The sequence below is a fragment of the Carettochelys insculpta genome, chromosome 4 (assembly GCF_033958435.1).
Source record: "Carettochelys insculpta isolate YL-2023 chromosome 4, ASM3395843v1, whole genome shotgun sequence".
Classification (NCBI taxonomy): domain Eukaryota; kingdom Metazoa; phylum Chordata; order Testudines; family Carettochelyidae; genus Carettochelys; species Carettochelys insculpta.
Genome location: NC_134140.1, coordinates 91,028,598 through 91,051,658, shown reverse-complemented (window position 1 = coordinate 91,051,658; position 23,061 = coordinate 91,028,598). Strand labels below are relative to the sequence as shown.

General features: G+C 40.4%; 1 protein-coding gene across 1 annotated transcript in view; it reads right to left on the bottom strand.

Annotated features, from left to right (window-relative positions):
- The window catches only part of SLC7A11 (solute carrier family 7 member 11), an 86,374-nt gene that overhangs the window by 12,298 nt on the left and 51,015 nt on the right, over positions 1-23,061 (bottom strand). The window contains exons 7-8 of the mRNA XM_074991928.1: positions 1,759-1,882; positions 70-173 (exon numbers count right to left, since the gene is read on the bottom strand). Coding sequence (XP_074848029.1) covers positions 70-173; positions 1,759-1,882 — 228 coding nt within the window. The remainder of the gene's footprint in view (positions 1-69; positions 174-1,758; positions 1,883-23,061) is intronic.

Here is a 23,061-nt window from a genome sequence, read left to right as displayed (position 1 = left end):
TTTTGAGTCATGCCTTAATTGTACCCACATTGGCCCCATCACCACTACTCAACGTCTGGATCTTCTCACCTGGACACAGCAAAGATGCCACCATTCATAGATCCAAAGCAGGAAAGGGCAACGAATATTGGAACAGCTAACGAAAAATTCCCCATTAATCGTTCAGCAAAGGTCTGGTACAAGAGAGCGACATAAATTAAGAGAGGAAAAAAAGATTTTACAAGATCCCATTCTGTAACTTTCTGTGAAATTGCACTGCACATTTGCCATCTTTTCTTTGTTAGTGGGATCCAATTTACTATGGGCAAGTATCTCCTACTTCTCAGTGGGTACTACCTTATTCAGACAGCAGCACCTTATTTCAATAGGCCTATTAAGAGTTCAGGTAAACAGTCTCTGAAGGGTTGCCATGTTAGACTGTAGTATCACAAAAACCAAAAACAACAACAAAAACAAACAAAAAAGCAACCCTGTAGCAACTTAAAGATTAACAATTATTACTAATAAATACAAGGACTGGTTGTTTTTTTTTTGAATAGTTAAGGTCCTATTTGACAAGAAGGGGGCAGAATCTGGCCCTAAATATTTTTAATACTATCAACTGTGACTATTCACTCCACTCATGTCTACAACACTTGCATTCCTCTTTCAAAAGAGGCATGCAAATGAAAGAAATCGAAAATTTACATGAGGCTGTGATTTACATATCTGGCACCTCATTTGCATATTCTGCTTTTGAAAGAGCTTCTTTTGAAATAAAGAAAAAAAGCAATGTAGACAGGGCTGTTGTGAAAATAATCCCCATCTTCGAAAGAACCCTTCTTCCTGAAGCAAAATAGGAAGAAGGGTTCTTTCAAATATAGGGTTTATTTTCAAAAGAGCCCCATCTACACTGCTTTTTTGATTTTGAAAGAAGTTCTTCTGAAAGGAGAATATGTAAATGAGGTGTGAGGTATGTAAATCAGTGCCTCATTTGCATTTTATTTCCTTCATTCACATATTTCTTTTGAAAGAGGAATGCAAGTGTAGACACAACTTCAGATTGTGTGAAGGCAAATCTATCTCTAATCTATTTTTTCCCAAACGTATATAAACATTCTTAATATTTGGTACAATAATCAACACTCTAGGCTTCCATAACCCTACAGCAACACACAGTCATATCCTCGTCTCCTTAGTCTTTACCATAAGAGTCTCATTTCTTAACCTCATGGTTTGAAGGTGCACACAGGTGTTCCAAGGATTTTCTGTGATTCTATGAAAATTTTTGCTCCCAGATTTCACGAGTTACCGAATTAGTCACTTGGAAATAGGGTGTTCGGACTGACCTATTTAAAATCCCTCAGCTGTATCAACTTTGGTACGTGTGTTTACACTTGTTTATTGCAAGACAGATGCCACAAGAATATTTGAGTCAACCACAATTCAGCAAAACACTTGACTATATATTTGGTATTGAGCATACACTTAAGCCCCAGCACCTCTAAGAGAGTCAGCTGAAAATGGATTGGCTCATGTTATCAATAATCTTAAATTCATCCATATGCATCCATAAGGAATCCAATAAAAATCAGTGAGACTGGAGCCCATGCTTTAGTGCTTTGCTAAATTGGGATCCTAGAAGAAAATTTTGTGTAGCCTCATTCTAACTTTCCCACTTTTTTATTCTTATTTTCAGGGTGAAACGACAGTCTAACAACAGCAGATCCACAAACTATAGCCAAATCTATACATTTGTATTTTTCCTCCATAACTCACCACTGCCACAGCCTTTGAACTTAGCAGTTCCTCAGGGCTGACTGCAGCGAAATAAGCCACATTCGTTAACACATAGCCAACTGTGACGATAACCATTGAAACACATATTGCGAGTGGGACGTTTCTGAAACACACAAAGAAGCTCATTAGTTGCAAACTGCTAGTCATTCCCTGAAAATGAAGCAAATAAAATACATGAGGAAAATTCATTTGGTCTTTGTCCTTTGTATCGCTAGATCTGTGATTGGCATGAATAGATGAGCAGCTGGTGATCTAGAAAATTATAGCTAGAATGTACAGATTAAAAAAAAGAAATTGACATTCCATATTTCTAATTTGAGAAAGCTATTCAAATAACACATAGACAAATCTACCCCTCAGCCACGCATATGCAACAATATCCTCAAAAAGCTCTACCATGTGCCAACTGACATTCACACTAAAGACTGGACTTTATGGAAGACTGAATTTGCCTCAAATAGTAGCAATAAGTAATAAAATCTTACTATTTGTCAATATGGAAGAAGAAAGAACAACATGTTAATAAACAATAAGAGCTGTGTGTTATACAACACTTCTGATCAGTAACTCTCAAAGAACCCAATGCCATTCTCTCTGTTTTAAATAAGGAGAAACTGAGGCGTGAAGCCAAAATGACATATCTAAGTCACACAAGTATGCAAGTGTCTGAGCTGGGAATAAAAACCAGGTCTCCTTACTCCCAATCCAGTGCTCTACTCATTAAGCAATGCTGCCGCCCTTGAAGTGACTTCCTCTGGCCCACATCAAGTAGGGATTCAGATTTGATAATGGAAGAATCAGTCTTTAGTCTAATTTAACATGAAGCAGCTTGGTACGTACAAGATACACACTGCCTTTGGAAGGGGGTTCTCCTGCTTCATGGCTATTCCAATCACCTGATTCAGTCAGGAATAAAGCAAGGTGAAAACAGACTTAGTTCAGTAGCAATTATAAAAAAAATAAATTTAAAGTGGATTTTTAAAAAAACCAGCAACTACCAAAAAATTATTTTGTGTTCAGTCAACAGTGTTTTGGGTTCAAAACAGTGTTTTAATTTTAAGCATTTTCATATATATTGATTTTTTTTAATTTTTAAACAAACATTTATTTTGAAACAAAGACAGAAAATATTGTTTCAAACATGACAAAACAAAACATTTTTATCTAAAAATTTTGCCCAGCTCCATTTGAGAATGCTTTTGATGGTATCAAATGGTTGTAATCCTCTGTATGAAACACAATGGACACGGTCAACTATGAGAGGAAAGAAGGAAGATCAGGAGTTTCTGATGGCCCAAAAGACCCTGCTAGGACATACACCAAGAGAAAAAAACCAGCTAAGCAAAGAGCACCTTTGGGATTCAACACACTGATCCATTAGGTGCTGTTCTTTTGTCATAACTCTTGCAAACTACACTGCCTCTCTTAGGTAAAAATTTAATAAGGACCTTCTCTAACAATGTAGGCTGCTGGCCTGTCCTGCCCAACTGCTGGATCAGGCCTTTCTCCTCGGAGGTTAATTTATTATTCGAAACACCAGCACACAAGAATGTCATTTTCAGCCTTCTGCTAGGCCACCCTGGATTGCACTACTCCAGTGCCTGCAACAGGAACCCCCCAGAGGGTTGCTGACTTTGATTGGTGATACTCCTGGAGTTTCATCACACGACCTATTTTGTAACTAATGATTAGTCTTTAAATCCTGAAGAGTTCAAGACAATTCTGGAGGGTTTAAAACCTCGGGAACCCACACATTTCAGGTAGTGCTGTTTCTTTGACTTCCTCCTCCTACCACTATCACCCCAGCTACTGGCTGCTCTCCTACCAGCTAAACCATTTCTGGTTATTATAACTACCATACCCACTTCCAGCTGGATCTGAGAAGGCTTTTTACCAGGCCCAAACACCTGTCCCTAGAGAGCTCTGCCTGAAAACAAGCTGAGCTGACTCCAAGTCTCCTGACCTTTAAAGGGGAAGGCCATCTTGTTGCCACTGCCTTTACAGCACTTTCAAGGTAAGGGAGGTTATGGAATAAGGGACATTTCAAAAATACAGTGATGATGTCACCATTTCACATCTTAACTGCATTAGAAACTAAAGACTAAGGTGATGAGTGCTATAGAAACTAGAGATGTAATTAGATAAGTGGGTCACATAGCAATAATTGAAATATGACGGGCAGTTTGGAGTTGCATAAGCCCAATGCCATTACAGGAAGAGTACCACAATCTCAAGTAACCAAAAAAAACAACAAAAAAAATGGGAACCCATCAAGTTGTAGGTTTCACTCAGTGCAAGAGATAATGGCAGGAGCGGATAAGACACAATACAGAATTCAAGTATTGGTGGAAAAGCCATGACCCAGGGTTGGCAACCAAAATAGAAAAAAAAAAAAAAAAAGCCTTTTTTCCCCCCAAACAATAATTCAAGAGCCTCAATGCATGTGAATACAAGAGGCTCCTTAATAAATAATGTCAAACCATATATTTTCTAATCCCTATTTTAAGAACACACACAATGATTTGTAATGCAATACATATTTACTGCAGGATGTTCACAAACTTTTACATATTCTCTCCAGGTTGCATTTTTTGTTGTTAATGAATTTCTCATTCCAAATGAGACAAAGAGAGCCCTGCCAAACTTGATATAAATGCGAAGGAGTGGGTTCATTCAGTTTAAAATTCTCTGTTTTCCTCATCGATTTTCCTCTTTTTTGAAGCCATTCCAACCCCACTTTAATTATGCCAATTTTCAGTTTTCTTTCTTAAAATGTGTGTTGCCCTTCACAGCAGGAATGCCACAACCTTCCTTTTCCTTTTCAAAATCAAGACTTCATTAGCAACATGATCAAAATATAGAAAGAGCATCATATAGCACAATGAACTCTACATATTAAAGGGGGAGTTATCCAATGCTTTGAGATCACATACTATTCGCTAATTAAATGTGAGTTGTTTATTTTTTTAGGCTTTTAGAAGTTCACCATTTATTGAAAATAATCACCCGGGGGGGGTTGTTTTTTTTACTTTGTGATTATAGCATTGGGAGACACAAAGAAGTCCTTTGTGAGGTGCATGAGGCTCCAGAGCCACAGGTTGCAGACCCCTGGCCATGACATTACTGTGGCATTTTCACCAATATATATGTCCACCATTTGCTTGTATAATCTCCTGTTCTGACTTTGAGTTTAAGCAGCCAAAACCTTCAACTATCTGAGCTAAAACTGTCTGCTCTTCATCCTGAGTGCTTATCAACACTTATAGAGCTTAGCACCAGAGGTTGAACTTCTCTAATCTGGAACTCTCTCATTCAGCAACATCTGTAATCTTGCATGACTTTATTTATCTGGATGACCACTTAGTATGGGTGTTGCCAAGTTTCCCCATTGTCCCATAAAGTTTGTTTCCAGCCATCAGTCTTCGCTCTCAGTGTTCTGAGTTATTTACCTGTAACTTAACTCTCTAAGGATGCATCTACACGAGCCAGCTACTTCGAAGTAGCTGGCACAACACTGAAATAGCACACGTCACGTCTACATGTGTTGAAATTGATGTTAGGTGGTGAGACGTCGAAATCGCTATTCCTATCCAAAGATGGGACTAGCACCCTACTTCAATGTTCAACTACATTGAAATAGTGGGGTCATCCATGGCAGCTATCAGCTTAGGGGTTGAGAGATGCTTTGTCTAGCCCCTGTGGGGCTCTATGGTCACTGCGTGCAGCAGCCCTTAGCCCAGGGCTTCTGGCTGCTGCTGCTGCACCTGGGGGTCCATGCTGTGTGCACAGGGGTCTGCAACCTGTTGTCAGCTCTGCGAACCTCGTGCTGTGCAGGCCGAGTGCATCTGGGAGGGGCCCTTTAAGGGAGCGGCTTGCTGTTGCCCCAGAAGGGCTTGTCCAGCCTATGACCCCGTTTGCAGGCTTTGCTGGCCCCTTATTTCGATGGGGAGCACTTGTATGTGTGGACGCTCCACTTTTCCTTCCGGGGCAGCTCCTTTCGACGTTCCTCATCGCTACTTTGACGTTGAATGTCGACGGCACCAGCCCCAGAGGATATACAGACGATATGCATCGAAGTAGCCTATTTCGATGTTCTTATTTCAAAATAGGCTACTTCGACGTAGTGTGCTAGTGTAGACGTAGCCTAAATGTCTTCTTAAAGCCCAGTAAGCAATGAAAGTGCTGGTGATGCTGCTAGACAATACTGACCTCCTGTGGTCCGCAAATTCTCTTGTTTGGCACCAGTCAGGTCCAGAGGGCACTGACGAGAGAGTTCAACCTGTACAGTATGCCTCTAACTCAGAGCTTGAGATAATATCCTCTCAAGTAAAATCCTCTCAGGTAAAAGTAATATCCTCTCAAGTAAAAATCCTCTCAAGTAAAATATCCTCTCAAAGTAAAATTCAAACCCAAAGAGGTGAAAAAGCACTTTGAAACCTGAGCATATTTAGCACACTGAGTCCTACTCATTATGCTGTGTAGCTCTAACCTCTGCTCACAGCACAAAAAAAATATGAGTCAGCAAGTGCGATTCATTACATTTCCTGAAGATTAGAAATCATCATTTGCCCCAAAAACCTTGAGCAGAATAAGAGGTTTGGTGACATGGAATTTCATAGAGCTCTGACATAAAAGAAGTGCTCTATCCATACCTTTTTTTCCCCTTCTAAGGAGATCGGGCTCTTAGGGGTTACAATGCATTGTCATATCACGCCAGTGAGTGCTGCTTGTTAAATGGCTGTTTGTAATGGCAAATTTTGAGAAAAGTGCTGATCCAGTTTCATGATTTGAGTGATCCAGCCGTGGTTGATTTCTCACTGAGGCATCCATTCAGAATTGTATAATACATCAAGCCAGATCTGAGCACTCTGTTAAATTACTAAGCAGGAGCTTTAGAAGAGTCTTTTCTCCTGGGCAAATTGAAGTGAGAATTCTCTGCCTGCAGTAAGATATCTTTATTCACCTCTGCCTCATAAATTAATCCGTTCACTAGTACATGAATAGTTCTAATGCCAGAACAAAAACTGCAGTTACAAACCAACAGCAAGAGAACATCCCCAGTGAAGTAAATTAACTCCAGATACACTGGATCCATAATGCCAGCTGAGAGATACAATCTGTTATCTGCAAGGCACTGAAAAACCTATGATGCTTAACAAATTCACAAAAGAATTGGAACCTATGGAATCCAAACTTAGGTACTACTGAGAGCCATAAAACCCCTCTTCAGATGCCACCAAATGCTCTAGGCACCTGAACTCATTTGTACCTACGTTTTCACTGTAAAAGTCCCCTAAGCACCTAAGTGTCTGCTTCTGTGCATGCTGCCTCATGCAGGTACCAGAGTATACATTTCACCACTAGGCCCCAGCATAATCTTCAAACCAGGAGCTTTTTGGCACAGAAACATCCTTTTCGTCTAGAGGGTCTGAGCCAATAGGACTTCTCAGAAATATCTGACTCTTCACAAAGCAGCCAAGAGGACAAGAAAACCTCTGATACAACCATTAGGCTAAGGTTGAGGGCACAGCAGACACTCATTGGTAGTAAAATATTAATGACCTTTTGCTATGTTATTCATAAACACCTGTCGCTGTTATGGGTAGTGTTAACAATTCACAATAGGGAAGTCTTTCCAGGGGATATGTTGCTTGCAAGCAGCGACTGCTCTAAAAAGGTATGGCTGCTGCGCTCATCTGGGATGTGTTAGCACCTGATTCAATTCCCCCTTTGCTTCAGGAGTAGGGATTTGAACAGGTTCCCTAACTCCCAGGTGCGTGCCCTAAACGTTGGGCCATAGTGTTTCTATCACTTTTTTTCTGGGCCAGTTCATATAGTAAGGGAATATTCAAACATCTGGGAGCTTATCTCAACTGTACCAAACCTCTGCACTTTTTATGATTTACCCAGGATGAGTTACTATTTGGTCTGACCCAGTATGGCCATTCTTCTGTTCTTAGGAACAGGAGAGTCTGCATCTAGGTTGTGCAAACCATGTGCTTCACAGAAGTGAGAGAGGCTCCATGCAACCCAGAAAAATTTGGAGTTAGGAAAAGAGTTGGTAAACCCATATCTATATGGGGATCTAAAAGTCAATCATCAGCACCTTCTGTCACAGCTCTACTACTTAGCTATGGACCAGAAGAGATTGTCCTCCTTCCTGGATTCTGTGGATCTCCAAAGGTCACAGTCAGTTGCTTAAACTATACATTGGTTTTAGGATTTAATCCTAAATCTTGGCTTATGCTAGGCAGGTAAGTCGATTGTAGATACACAGTTGTAATTACAGCAAATATGTAGCTAGAATCAACTTATCTGAAATTGATTTAACCGTCCATCTTCACAGAGGGAGGCTGGCAGGAGAAACTGTCCTGTCAACCTCCTTTACTCCTCACAATATTGAGGAATACAGAGGTCGACTGCCAATCCCAGATAGTTTGACTTTGTACGTTTCTTCCAGGAGCATGAAATCAAACTCTGGAAGATTGAACCTGACTGGGTCAATCTTCTGCATAGTCTAGATGGACCCTAAGTGCAGTAAAATCATAGCTTGTCTGTCAATCTGTTCAGATATGGCATAACTTACTATAAATATTTTCAAGAAAAACATACAGGGAAGACACAATAAGAAAAATATGAGAACCTGGGGAGAGGAAGAACAACTTCAGTAAGTCAGGTTATGAACATTCCCAGAGGTTTACAGTTCATATCCCAGCTTTAATGACCAACTTTATAATAAACTGTAAGTGTTCAGAGCTGAGACCACTGTAGGCTGATCCTCCCATGAAATGACAGTCACATACTCAGTATACGCTCAACAGATTCATCTTAGTTCACAGCCATAAAATGTGTTGTGTCTGCACACCTTAAAGTTCCTTGGCCAAGACAAAAGTCATTTCCTTGTATTCTCCTTAAATGAAGATTTAACTAAAGGCTTAACTCAGCCCACTCTCCAGTTGTGTAGCCAGACAGAATCCCCCTGCTCTACTCCATCTTGCCCCTCTTAGGTGCTTCAGAGCACAAAGGACCAAAGGAAACAGCCCAGTCTTGGAATACCTGAGAGCACAGATGCACTAATCTCAAGCACAGTCTTTGATGCCTCAAAGTACAGAGGTACTGCCTCATCATGACCCTGAACGGGCCGAAACCAGACAACAAAAGACAAACAGGCTAGCAGATGACCAGGGCCTCAGGCTGCCCTTGGCTAGTACTGGTGACTGATACGCCTACACATCGTCCCAGGAGAGGAATCTCACGCCCATAAGAAAAGAATGTCTAAATTGTCTCCACCTCAAAGATGTGAATTAAGTCCCTGAAACTCCCTGTGAGAACTAGAGTCACGAGACAATCTAACACAATTGGCATCTTAAAGATAAGGAAGAGTGTGCATGACCCAAGGGGCATAAAGAAGGGTCCGGCAGCCCTCTCTAATTGAGCTCCAATTACCTATGCCTGCCGGTCAGGAAGGTCTTTGCCTTCCAAGGTCCCAGGGGATGCCTTCCTCGTACTCTTCTTCCCGAGGGATTGAGTGACAGACGCTGGCCACGCCAAGCCAGGTCATGCAGGGGTGAGAATAAGACCTGCTATGTATGTTGGTTTTGCGTGCATTTAATAATAGATCTATGAATTAAAGTCCTTTGTTATATGTTAGCTGCTTGTAACTAAAGTGAAATATAAGCCTTGTAACCATAAAAGTTAAGCTTTCTTATCAAATAAATAGTAACTGTTTAAGTTTTAACTTGACTCCTCCTGTTACTGTGCAAACCGAACACAAATAAAAGAATCCAGCCAGTTTTCGACTGTATTAGCGTGGTCACTGGTGAGGCGTACTGAGAGCTGAGTGCTGAGTTGTGCCACCTCCACAGGGCAGACTCTTGGTGCACCCGTCAGCCTCCCTGGCTACCCACTGCAAAGGGACTTTCTGTCCTAGCAGTCAAAGACTTGGGTGAAGGAGGCTCTCAGTACCACTTTTGGGGCACCTGTCAGCCTCCCTGGCTGCCCGCTGAGAAGGGACTGTCTGTCCTAGCAGTTAAAGACTCGGATGAAGTGAGGGCACACTTGGTATCTCACCCCCGACCACCAGCTAACAAGGTGAAATAGCCATACACAAAAAGTGAGGCTTTAGGCCTGCAATAAGATGTAAGAAATGAGCAGTTATAGATTAGCAGTTGAATAAAGGCAACAAAACCAATATAAAAAGCAATGTAAGAGGAAAAACTATAGTAGAGATAAGCAAAGAGAATAAAAGCAAATAGAGTATATGAAATGCAGGATCTTAAGCAACCCATGGCTCACTCATACTCCCTTAAATATCTTGGATGGAAAGCAGAGAGCTCACTGTGGGCATATCAAGTCTACAGAGTTGTAGTACAGTGGACCCTGGACTTATGCGGGGATTGCATTCTTGCAACCCCTGTGTAAGTCAAATTTCCCACACAACTCCAGGGAGACAGGAAACTGATGAGGGCACAAGCCCTGGTCAGTTTCCTGGCTCCAGCAAGTGTAGGAGAGCCAGAGATCAAGCAGCAGCCTGGCTTCTGGCTTCCCTCCACTTGCAGAACTGAGAAACTGACGAGGGCTTATGCCCTCCTCAGTTTCCCTGCTCCTATCAGTGGTGGCAGCTTAGAGTCTGACTCTTGGCTGCTGCCACTGACAGAAGCAGCTGCCTCCCCTCACAGGAGCAGGGAAACCTGTCAGGGTGGCAGTAGCGTTAACCTGAGACACGCCCAACTAGGTTGCATGTATCTGAGAGGGATTACTGAAGTTCACTTTCTGGTGTGATTTTAAAACTGTTTCATTCAGGTAGCACAAAATGCTATGTGAGCCTATTTAGTTTGGCTGAAACCAGATTTATTTCACCATAGCTTAAATTGATTTGAAGCAAGTTTAAACTGATCAGAAGTATGCCACTCAAAACAAAAGTAAGAATCTTTACTTGGGGGGTGCACTGATTCAGCTAAATCTATTTAATTTAACTGGTGCAAGTTTTCATGTGGATAAGATATTTGAAAGCAAAAGCAATTCTGAAATGAGCTGGAGGCTTCAATATTTAGTAATGCATACCAACAACCATTATCTGCTAATGTTCTATCTGTCTAATGAAGGTATATTACCCCTACATTGAAGCTCTTTCATATTAAATTAATTGATAAAAGGCACACTCTATTAGAACTTAGTTCTCTCCTTTTCACACAATAAGGACACAATAAGTCAGAGTTTCTATTTACTGTACCAAACTTGCAGAGTTTTAATTTTAAAATGAATACAGATTATGGGTCTGATCTTATCACAAAAAAGCAATTGGATTTTACTCCTTGATTTTCAATGGAGCAGGATCAGACACACTGTAAAAAATAATGTAATGAGTCCAGTGTACCAAAATAAAAAACATATACTTATTATCATTTGAGTAATAAATTTACTGCCTTGTAATAATGGTGAAAGCAGTTAATATTAGAATCATAGGGTTGGAAGAGACCTAAGGAGGCCATGAAGTCCAACCCCATGCTCAACTATTACATATGAATAAACCCTAATCAGCAATGTTATTGTGTCAGGAAATGAAGTTTGGTTTTCATTATGCAGTATTGTACCAATTGTTTATTTCCTTAGTGTGCTGAAAATTTAACATCATAAGATGATCAGGTTCCTTTATAGGAATTATTCTTGCTCAATAACATTTCCTCAGAACATCTCTGAAGTATTTTTAAAAATAATTCTGTAAGTGCATTGCTTCCATATTTCGGCAATATTTAAAATTTAACTGTCTAATGCATGGGTTATAGGACCACATTAATGATGGGAAAAGTCCAGAAGACATTTGTGCTGCAGGTTTCTGCAAATAATAGTTCCCAAGAGAAAATAAATGCATCACTGAAAAGTGCTAGTGCTTGGAAGAAGCCGGGAGCGTAGAAGGAGCCAAGAGCACAGTTGAGGCACAGATGACACATGCAGGATAAAAGTAATATCTAAAGGGTGTTGGATTTCTACCCACAGATTTTCAACCAATTCCGGTATGCATGAATGCATCAAATTCACATGTCACACAGACAGAACAAAAAGATGTGTAACACTTGCAAGTCTGAAGCCACAAATCTGTTAGTATTTTCCATGAAGAATGGGAGTGAGGGTGGGCATAAAACAGAACCCATTCTGGTGAGAAAAATCAAAATGGGTCACACCTGTGCAGTAAAGTTTCAACAGGCTACACTCCTCATTTTCTCTAATGGGAAGTGGGAGGGAGATAAAGCGAACAGAAAGAACAGAAAAAGGGTGCCACCTCTCAGGGTACGAAAACATGCTTGAAGTTTTGAACTCTGTGTACTGTGTGGTTTAGAAACTCTGTTTGCAATGCTGTAGCTCCACGGTGAGTGTATTTGGAAATATTAATGGGTACATGAGCAATAATTTTTGGCTTGTAGCCTTGAGCCATGAGTGAGTATTATTTTGATTATTACAGGTAACATTGTGTGAAGAAAATCACTGCTCTTTTCCCTTCAATGCCTGTCAATATGTTCTATTTCAAGCATCCACGTATTCTGAATAGGATTGTTATTTATGGTCTCGCAGCTCAGACAATCTTAAATCAAGTGAGCTTAGTTCCTCATCTTTTGATTATGACTTTATGGGGAGAGAGAGGCCAGGCCACAACTTTATTTGCACCACCCCATGTGCCAAGGAAACTATTACTGGAGTAAAAGTAAAAGCACCTGATTCTCTGCTTCACTGTATTAGTTTTATGCTATTGACATCAATAGAGATACACCAGCGTGACAGAGGTGTAACAAAGTGGAAAATGAAGCTCTCTCACTTTGTCACCTTGCAAGGGAAGCAAAGCATGTCTGCTGGTTTTCTAATCACTTGTGTTTTTTTAATTAATTTGTTTGGATTATAACTGGTTTAAAGGGGCTACTGCCTGACCAACTAACTCAGACAGACAAAATGATGTTACAAGAGTGGATTTAATTCACTCCTCTGAACTTTTATTTGTTTGTTTATTTGACAGCAGTGGTTTCCTGACTCCAGGAGTCACATAAAATGCCCTCCTAGGCAGAACTCAAGACCTAGAATGGCGCCAGCTGTAAGACAGACACACTGATAGCTATAGCATATAGTCCATGCCAAACATTTTTAGTCACAGCATGGACCAGAAGTCGATATGTCAAATGCGTTTAGCAGGCTTGGTCCCCATTCACCCAGAAGTTATTTTTAATATAGTTTTAACTTGATTGCAGCCATATTTTGTTCTAAATGAGCTTGGCTGGCCAGATTAGAACACATGGTTCTAAACACATTTCAGCCCCGGCTGCTAGATAATAAAAGTAGCAACTTCAGTTTAGGGGTGGAAAAAAACATTTTAAAGAGAAATTGAATGAATCAATTTATTTGAAGCTTGGTTGAACCAATTAAAGAGAGTTCATACTTTTGATAGTTTTCTATCATAAAAGACAGTAATAATAATTTGCTAAAAAAAAACCCTGACTTTTTGCACATTTACACATTACATCATTTGACAATGAGATCCTGCATCTTCCTACACAAAACCGACAAGCACTCCACTATTCTCAAGGTAACAGCGGAAGTAAGCAGTATATTAAAATTTAAGGCCTAGATCTTCAGATGTGAGTGACCAGCACACAGATTATTTTAGGAGTGCGCATAAAACTGGCTTTAAAGCAGTTGTACTGGGCTGTACTCCCCACCTTCTGAGCCAAGTGTTCAGTAGCCTAATATTTCAGTCTCAATTAGATTGTCCTGAAGGTTGCTGCAAATTTCATTATATGTCAATAGGCCTAGAAGGAAAGCCCTGGTTGTTGCTCTTCCCTCTCCAGATATGTTCCTTCTTTCAGGACAGCCTAAATTTTCTTCAGAGTACAGAAGAATCCTCATACACAGGGTGATCAACCTGTGGCTGGCTTCGTCATTTTTAGAGCCAATTTGTGCTAACAGCAGAGTGGTAAGCAGCCTGAATACAGGGGAGAATCTATAAAAGTTTAAAACCTGCCTGTGTTTAACAGACTGCAGAGTATTTTCCTACAGTAAGAATTTTTACTCAGCCTATCATTAACATATTATTTACTTGACTGCTTTATCTGAGTACTTTCAGACTCTTGTACGTACAGTAGGCACCCATCAAAGATAATACTTTTTCAAGCAGTACCCCATTTTAAATCCCAGGAGTATCACTTGAACAGTAGTCTCTCTTTATAACCAGCAAAAGCTTTTAAGTAATAATAATAAAAAAAAAGCTTTCACTATAACATGAATAAAAACAAATCCATTTCTCATAGCAATATGTCCTGATGCACTTTATATACATAGTTAGCTTTACCATGTATAGACTACAGGCCAGATTCTCTCCTTGAACACTTTTCAACAAGGCCACAGGATAGGCTGGGTGACCATATTTCCCAAAGGGAAAATGGGATACACCCAGCTGCTCACTTGAGCCGCCACCCCCTCACCCCCTGCAAGGCTGTTTCCAGTCGCTGGAACACTGCCTGCCCCCTGCATGCTAAATACTACCTTCCTGCTGTCCTCCAGTCCTGCTTTCTCTCCCTGCTAAGGGTTGGCATCTCTGCTTGCCCCCTCACCCACGTTCCTTCAGTGAATATTTGTCCCATTTGCTTTAGCCTGCTGATTAACTTGGCAAAACAAAATGGGACAAATATCCACTTTGGGGGGTTAAAACCCCACCATTGAGTCACAACACCTGGCTTTAAAAAGGGACTGTCCTGGCCAAAATGGGACCTTTTGCCGCCCTACCTCTGGAGAACCCAAGAGACAATATTTTCTGTGAACATTTCAACTTGAAATCAGACACTGTTAACAATAACAAATAGTTGTTCACCTTAAAAGAAATACAACATGTGTTTAGTCTGTATCAGACCCTGACATACCCATTGCAACAAAAATCTGGGTTTAATCTGAACTAAGAGAACAAACAACTGATCTGGCTCTGTCATTGCAATATAGAACAGTATGTGTTGCAGAAAGTGATGAAACCTACACTCAAATGTTTCACAAGAAAATACATCACCACCTCTGGGTTCTCAGTCCTCTCACTAGTAAACCATTTCCATGGTTCCATTAAATGCCAATGTTTGACACATCTGCTGAAGAAGGTCACTGACTACTCAGAATGAGTACACAATTGCAGTAAAGCATAGATGTTAGATCCCAGATTTGACGTTTTTGTATAGTTTGCACTAAGATCACCTCAATTCTTTGATGTAGTTTGTCTTGTTTTCTCATTAGCAAGTAGTCCCCCCTTTTTGGAAGCACTTACAGCACTGCCTGTAACAAAGATTACAATGAGAAGTAATACTAAAACATAGCATTTCCATGAAGGGAAAGATGGTCTAATGGCAAGTTTGGTACAGGCTTTTTTCATATATTTAAAAAAAAAAAGAGCAAAAAAAAATTGTCACTGGTCTACATCAAATTCAAACAAAAATGCAGAAGAAAAGAGTCAGGTTCAGAGCATTTCTTCCAACCTGAATTTTACAGCCCTAGATCACAATTTTACCTTCTCCTCTGCTGCTATAGAAGATGCTTACGCACACACTCACACCCCAGTCGAAAGTTTAAAAATATAAATGGGGCAATTAGATATTAAAAACATGAGAAAAATAGTTTATTGTACCAGGTTTTCAGCTGACACGATTGAATTTTCTGAACATCTCGTTTATGAGCAGGCAGTACTGCCTCCTCCTGCTCGCCCCCCAGCCAAAATAATTTTTAGTATCAGAAAGGTGAAAAAGAAGCCTCCTGAAATTCAAGTCATAGTTACAATCAAACGCAGCCCAGGGATCTGGGGGTGGTGGAGCACCACCTAGTCTGAAGTGGTTTCCATCACACATAGTGATTACGTTTTGTTCAGTGGCAGTCAGCATCCCTACTATAAAAACTGTTCTAACGTCCCTGCCATAGCAGCAGCCACGTACAAGTGCTTTCCCACAAAGCATGAAGACAACACTAGGAATTGAACTGACAATCACTGGTGCAGAACTCAGAGTTACAAACAAGGAGTCTAAGCTGGGAAAGAAGCTGACTGGGCTTCACAACTCTGAACATCTGATCCACTTGAGACTGACTGCCATATATCAATAACATCATTGCCAGGGAAGAGAGCCAGAGAGTGAGAGACGGTAAGGGGTGAATAAGAGAGGAATATCCCATTAAAACATATTAGCTGTCACATTATCCTTTTTCACCATAGTAAGAATAAGGACATTTCAGCTGTGAATGGGTTTGGAGTAGAGATGGAACTCAAAGCACTGATCTGCATGTCTGTTATCTACATTGGGGAAATATGTCTCTGATTTATATAACAGCAAATGGCATGCCAACACCTTAAGTAATGTAACCGAGCAGAGTGGCTCCACTGTTAGTGTTCTGAAAATGAACTACTGATGTTCAGAGCTTCATAACAAGGGCTACGTCTACACGTGAAGCCAACATCGAAATAGCTTATTTCGATGTAGCAACATCGAAATAGGCTATTTCGATGAATAACGTCTACACGTCCTCCAGGGCTGGCAACGTCGATGTTCAACTTCGACGTTGCGCGGCACCACATCGAAATAGGCGCTGCGAGGGTACGTCTACATGCCAAAGTAGCACACATCGAAATAAGGGTGCCAGGCACAGCTGCAGACAGGGTCACAGGGCGGACTCAACAGCAAGCTGCTCCCTTAAAGGGCCCCTCCCAGACACAGTTGCACTAAACAACACAAGATACACAGAGACGACAACTGGTTGCACACCCTGTGCATGCAGCATGGATCCCCAGCTGCTGCAGCAGCAGCCAGAAACCCTGGGCTAAGGGCTGCTGCCCACGGTGACCATAGAGCCCCGCAGGGGCTGGAGAGAGAGCATCTCTCAACCCCCCAGCTGATGGCCACCATGGAGGACCCGGCAATTTCGACGTTGCGGGACGCGGATCGTCTACACGGTCCCTACTTCGACGTTGAATGTCGAAGTAGGGCGCTATTCCGATCCTCTCATGAGGTTAGCGACTTCGACGTCTCGCCGCCTAACGTCGAAGTTAACTTCGAAATAGCGCCCGACGCGTGTAGCCGCGATGGGCGCTATGTCGAAGTTAGTGCCTCTACTTCGAAGTAGCGTGCACGTGTAGACACAGCTAAGGAGTGCAAAGACAAAACACTTTGCTCGGATACTACAGGAGTAGGAGGGAGGTGATAATGGTGCCCTCTGCTTCTTGCAGTTGAACTTTTTACCATTTTAATAACGTAGTTTGGTAACAACAAAGGATGGTATCTTAGGTTCACAAGGTAAAAAGAAAAAAGTACCAGATTCTTCATATTCATTAAATTCTTTGACATTTAATTCTTAACAGGAGAGCTTCAACAATGGCACGGATTATAAAGGAACAATTTGCTGTTCTATGTTATCACTGATATTTCAGCATGAATTGAAATCGCACTATTCAGTGATGAAAAGAGCAGCAGTGGTTACAAAGAGCACCATGGAAACTGGAATACCATTTACCAACAAAGGCTGTTCTATTACAGGAATTTAAAGGAAGAAAAATGGTAACACAGGTGCCTTGAGAGACATTAATTAGTTAGCAGTTTTTAAAAAAAAAAAATTAAGGAAAGACATCTTACCAATATTGTGCTGCAATAAATGGGCTTAATCCTGAATTTAAATAATTCTCTTACAAGAGAACAAGGAAATGAGATCTAGCTAGATATATTGCAGCAAACTTACTATGTGTACGGCATGCTTTATGCAGTACTTGGAAATAGGTACTGTAAGAACTGACTCAATTCTGACACAGCACACCAAGCCAGAAGATTCCAAGTGTGATCTGAAATATGCTCAGGCACATATGTTGTGTGTGCTATCCATGCTCCACACTGACTGGGCTTCTCTGAAATGCATTTAATGGGGACTTAAGATTGATCTTCGAGTTCCCTTGCCTTTTCTTTTTGCATGTATAATTGACATCGGTTAAATACAACACCCTGAACTCTGCTGTTAAACCTGAAGAGCTCGATGTTTAAATTGGAGTTTCATTATTGTAATAGAGAGTAGAATATGCCTGCATTTTAATGACTGGAGAAAGGAATTTTGAAAGGCAATCAGTGATCCTGGGTATCTCAGTTTTTGGGTGACCAAACTGAGTGATCTAAAAGGGGATAGCATTTACCCTTTTATGAATGCCATAACCGTTAAAGGCATGTCACATTTGGCATCCAAAATGAGGAAAAAAACCAAATGATTCATTATCTTTAAAGTCTTGTGAATAAGAGCCAAATTGACTAACTAAACATAAGTCAACAAAGAAGCTTCAGCAGGTGGCTTAGGAAACCCTGTGGTAGGAAGTTATCGCATAACAACTCAGAAAAATCCCTTTTAGTTCTCAATGGATAGACTCAGAGGGGTACCCGTGATAGTCTGTATCTTTGCAAAAACAAAGCATGTGGTCCTGTAGTCTTTAAGTTGCTGCAGGACTGCTTGATTTGTTCAATGGATAAAGACTGTCTTAAGCCTTTGAAGTATGAAGGCTTATATCCCTTTGCAAACATTTAAAAATATAGTTATTGTGATAAATCTGGATAGATCTGGATTGGGGGCTGGACTCACTGACCTCCTGAGGTCCCTTCCAGCCCTAGGATTTTATGATACATGGCCATTTTTAGAACTGTGGTGATACATTGACCTTGGTGATATCAGGTGGTAAGTCATTTGTGTGTTGCAAAACTATTCACTTTCTATCACTTTTGGATCTGTCACTATCGTAGCTAATAGTTCTTATATCTTTACATAGGGTAAACAAAACCACTCGGTCTCCTTTCTCTAAAGCCTATTTTATAGCCTTTTATTGTGCCTCCTCCCATTTGCCTCCTCTCTAAAACAAAATAATCCCAATTTACAGTTCAAGCTCTATTTATAAGAGTTTTCCCTGCCCTAATTGTCCTCATTGCCTGTTTCTGACCACCACCCTCCTTCTCCCTTTGCTTCTTTTACTATATCTTTTTCAAGACAGAAATATTAAAAGTAGTTCTAATCACCCTGAAATGAGTTAAATACCTTTATTTTACTCCCCATTCATTGTAATAAACTCAAACATGTCATGATCAAGATGCGTGTTACAGTAGTACTTAACCTGAAAGTCTCACAACTTAATCAGAATAGATATTGTAGATCACAGCAGCATAACTTGCAAGTGCTATATTTATTTAGGTGCTTTGTAAATGCCAGTTATTATCTCTATATCTCTTCTGGAGCTGTAAAGGTCTTATTTAAATCTTATTTATTTCACAGTTTATGGACAGACTGTATTGTAAGGTAATGACTTTCAGTGATAAAAACCTACTGGAATGTTAATAATAGCCTTTTCTTTAAAGTGCCTTTATCATTGTACCTTGCTTTAAAATTGCAAAATACTGAAGTCTAAAATACCAATGCATCAGTAAAACTGGGAACTAAGAAATTACGAATTGTCAGTATACAATACATATTTATATCTGAAAGCAGTACCTACTCATTCAAATTACATTTGCTTTGATATGGCTGCAGTCAAACTTAAATTTAGAATAGCTACTTAGCTATTAAAGTAAAACAAATAATGACATCTATTTAAGATTTCATTTGAAAAAGTGTGAAGTTAATTGAACCATTTATTCAGCTAACTGAACAGCTGACCCAGGTAAAAATATGTATTCCTTTTCTTCTGTGTGATACCACCATTGCTATAACTGTTTTTGTCCAAATGCAGTGAAAATAAAACACTTAAGTCAACGGCTCTGCTCTCAAACTGAGATCATCACCTCACTATTAACTAATTACCAGTACTTTGCGGAACTCTTTGAAAGAAATTAAAAACCTACACATAGAGAATCTCCTGTGCTTCCTGACATACTTTTCTTAGTGTTTCTTTCTACTCATCTTCTGTTTTGTGTTGAATAGAACACAATAAAATAATCACTGAACCAATAGATAATGATTTTATTCAGCATTATAGGATTTATTTGAGTGACACAACGTATTTCTCTCCCCTGTTGGCTGTGTCTATGCTATGAAAATAACTTTGAAGTTGCTTACTTTGAAGTGCAACTTCGAAGTAAGCAACTTTGAAGTCCGGGAATGGAGTAAGGACTTCGAACTTGGGCTCCCTGCTTCGAAGTTAACTTCAAAATAAGGGAAAATGTGTGTAGACTCTCTGCTGGCTACTTCAATGTAGTGCCTACCTTTGAAGTTAGTTCCTATTGTAGATGCACCGGGTCAGAAGTCAAGTTCCAAGTTTCAGTCTATAGCAATTTTAGGTCACGCTGTAATCTTTTAACAATAACAATTTTTAGGTTTAAGAATTATCCCATTAATATTGGCTGCATAACTGTATGTTGATGTGATGCCAGTTTCATGCTATTCATATGGCTATGTTTGGGGTTCAGTCCTGCCATATCTTGCAATGATATTAAAGGGTGGGAGAGGAGGGAAGATGTGTGCATAACTGCAACAAGTGGGAAAGAATTCCTCCACAACACTCCATAGTGCACTATCACACCCAGCTTCCCCACACCAGCGACCAACACTTTACTGTCAGAAGCAAGCTGCAGCCTGGAGACTGAAAACATACCTACGGATGCCAGTCAAAACAGCAGGGAACAGGGTTCCCTAGGTCTCTGCAGAAAGTTTGCACTAGATCTACCCAGCAACATACTGAATTTGCTGAATCGAACATGTTGAGTTTCACACTGAGATTTTCATTTCGTTTAAAGCCAACGCATGAACCAACTCCATATACTTCTGTGAATCACGGTCGGTCAAAGCCCCCCAATACTACACAGGTTTGTGAGGAATGGAAAAACACAACTAGAGTGAAAACTATGATCCAGTGTCAGTGAAATCACTGGAAAATATTCCTATTGTCTTCAAATGGCCACAGGAGCCAACCCTTTGGAGTGGAAGTTATGCGGTAATACATTCTATTAAGCTGTTCAGAAGTGTTTGCATTTTATTACAAATCATTTGTCTGACTTATTTTGGAATGTGATCAGATACTGAGAAGCAGATGTATACAGCGGGGGTTGTTGTTGTGGGGCTGAGAACATAATATTTCTGGCAGCTGCTCCACTCCACAGAAAGGCATGTTGAGTGGGCTCCACAAGGGAGCACATCTTGCAGCCCTTACTCAGGCCATCTCCCACTGATTTGACTGCGCGCGTCACACATTTCTGAACCCATGTTAGCTGAGGTGAATTCAGTGCTTGTGAAAGGTACCAAATTGTTAGGGCCTTTTGGTCAAAGCACAGGCTCTGTGAGGCCACATCCAGACAGCAGCCCTAACTAGGAATAAATTATGCCATTTGCACAATGCATATGGCATAAATTGTTTCAAGTTACGTTATTTTGAATTAGGTACTGTCCAAGCAGCACCAAAGTTCAAAATAAGGGGCTCTGTTGAGGTTTCTGCTACCCCTCTTAATTGCAAAGGGTAGTGGAAATGGAATACTGCGCTCAGAATAGCCACTATTCCAAGCATGGCGAAAAGCCCTGGAGTTGTTATTTCACAGAACATTTGTATCTCGAAATAGCAACAATTGTCTAGACATAGCCCGAGAGACATGCAGGAAAGGAATGGAGAAGCATATAAATCACTATGAAGTATACAGAAGGCTCCAGAGGATTTCACAGCATCCAAAATACAGACAATTCATCTGAGATCCCCTCAACACCTCTGAAGAAAGAATTTAGCCCCTCAGTATTTACATGAGATTTCAGAATGGCCATGTCCTTTCACATGAAAAATGCTCATGGTCCAGGAGTGCTAGTTTTCCACCCATCCTACAGGAGATTTCCAATTCTTCAGTGTAAAGCCCAGTAAAAACCTCTAAGTTCCTATAAAAAAGATACTATGGTCTTGCTCAATCAGTAGCAAGTAAAGTTCGATTGTATACAAAAAGATAAAACTGTTAAAATAGACAGTATTCAACTTGTCAAGGGACATCAGATGTCAAAAAGACATGAATGTGGAGAGATGCTGGTATACGAAAACCTGGAATGTTTTTCACTGTTCCATGCAAAGTAAAATAAAGCTGAGATTGAAATCTTGACAAATACAGCGTGGCAATGGGTAAAAGCTTCTTTCATTTTTCTTAGCGAGACGGATTTATTGTAACTACACATCACAGAAAGAAAAAGAAAAGCAAACATTCAGCAGATCAGCACATCACTGGATGAAGCACTAGGGCTTGACATAAAGTAGCTGGATGCATAGTAATGCATCACAATATGATGCAAACAAAACATGAAATGCAAATATAATCCAGAACTGTTAACCACTGACAATTCAATTCAATACATACAATATCTGTGAGAAACTAAACCAACATGAACAGTAAATTCTATAACTCCAAACCTCAGTTTAAACTTTTCCCCCTCAAGTGGTCCCTTTACTTCCAAACCAGAAGTGATTTGGGTCTCCACCTTTGGAGAAACAGAGGATGTGGAGTTGCAGGGACAGGGAAACTGATGTTGCTTTAATTGAGTTTTGAATAATAGCATCCCCTCAAGGGGAAGGATCTTGGGCTGTAAGGGTTTGACAGAAGGAAAAGCCTCTTAATGCACCAGATGCTAAGTTTTACATGTGAGAACTTCATGGATGGACACCTGAATCACATGAACCTGTTGGTCTGACCTTCCCCCACTTGCATGACACACACTGGAATCACACCATGACTGTCTTCAAATATTATAAAGTCCCAATGGAACCATAATATTGAAACCAGAGTGATGTGCAAGTGACAGTAGGGATCATCTCACAAAATAGCCATTGATTCCTGGTTCTCCATCATTATCATAACCAAAACCAGTAGTTTGATACCTCATTATAGTACATGCTCCTGCTTGACAAAATTAAAAGAGGAAGTAATCTTTGCTCAATTTAAACTGTTTATAGAATCTGCTTCAGGATGTGTGTAGATCCCAGGAAAGCAATTATCTCCACATCCATCTCAGCTTATGCCCTTTGCCCTCAGCAGAAGACATTGAAACAAAGATGAAAGTCAAGAACTGGTTCCAATCTTAACCACACCTTAAAGAGATTGTTCTAGACTCTCTCCCTTCCCACAATGATCATACAGATCATCTCCCAGCCCATTCACAATCTCTTAATATCCTGGTGATTACAGCAATTGTTTATGTGGAAAAGTAGATGTTTAGCAACCTCTAATGCAATCACTGTTCCAGCCTCCTTGAAAATGAGCTAACCTCAGTCTTTGCCCTTCCCCCACACTCATTCTGTCCCTG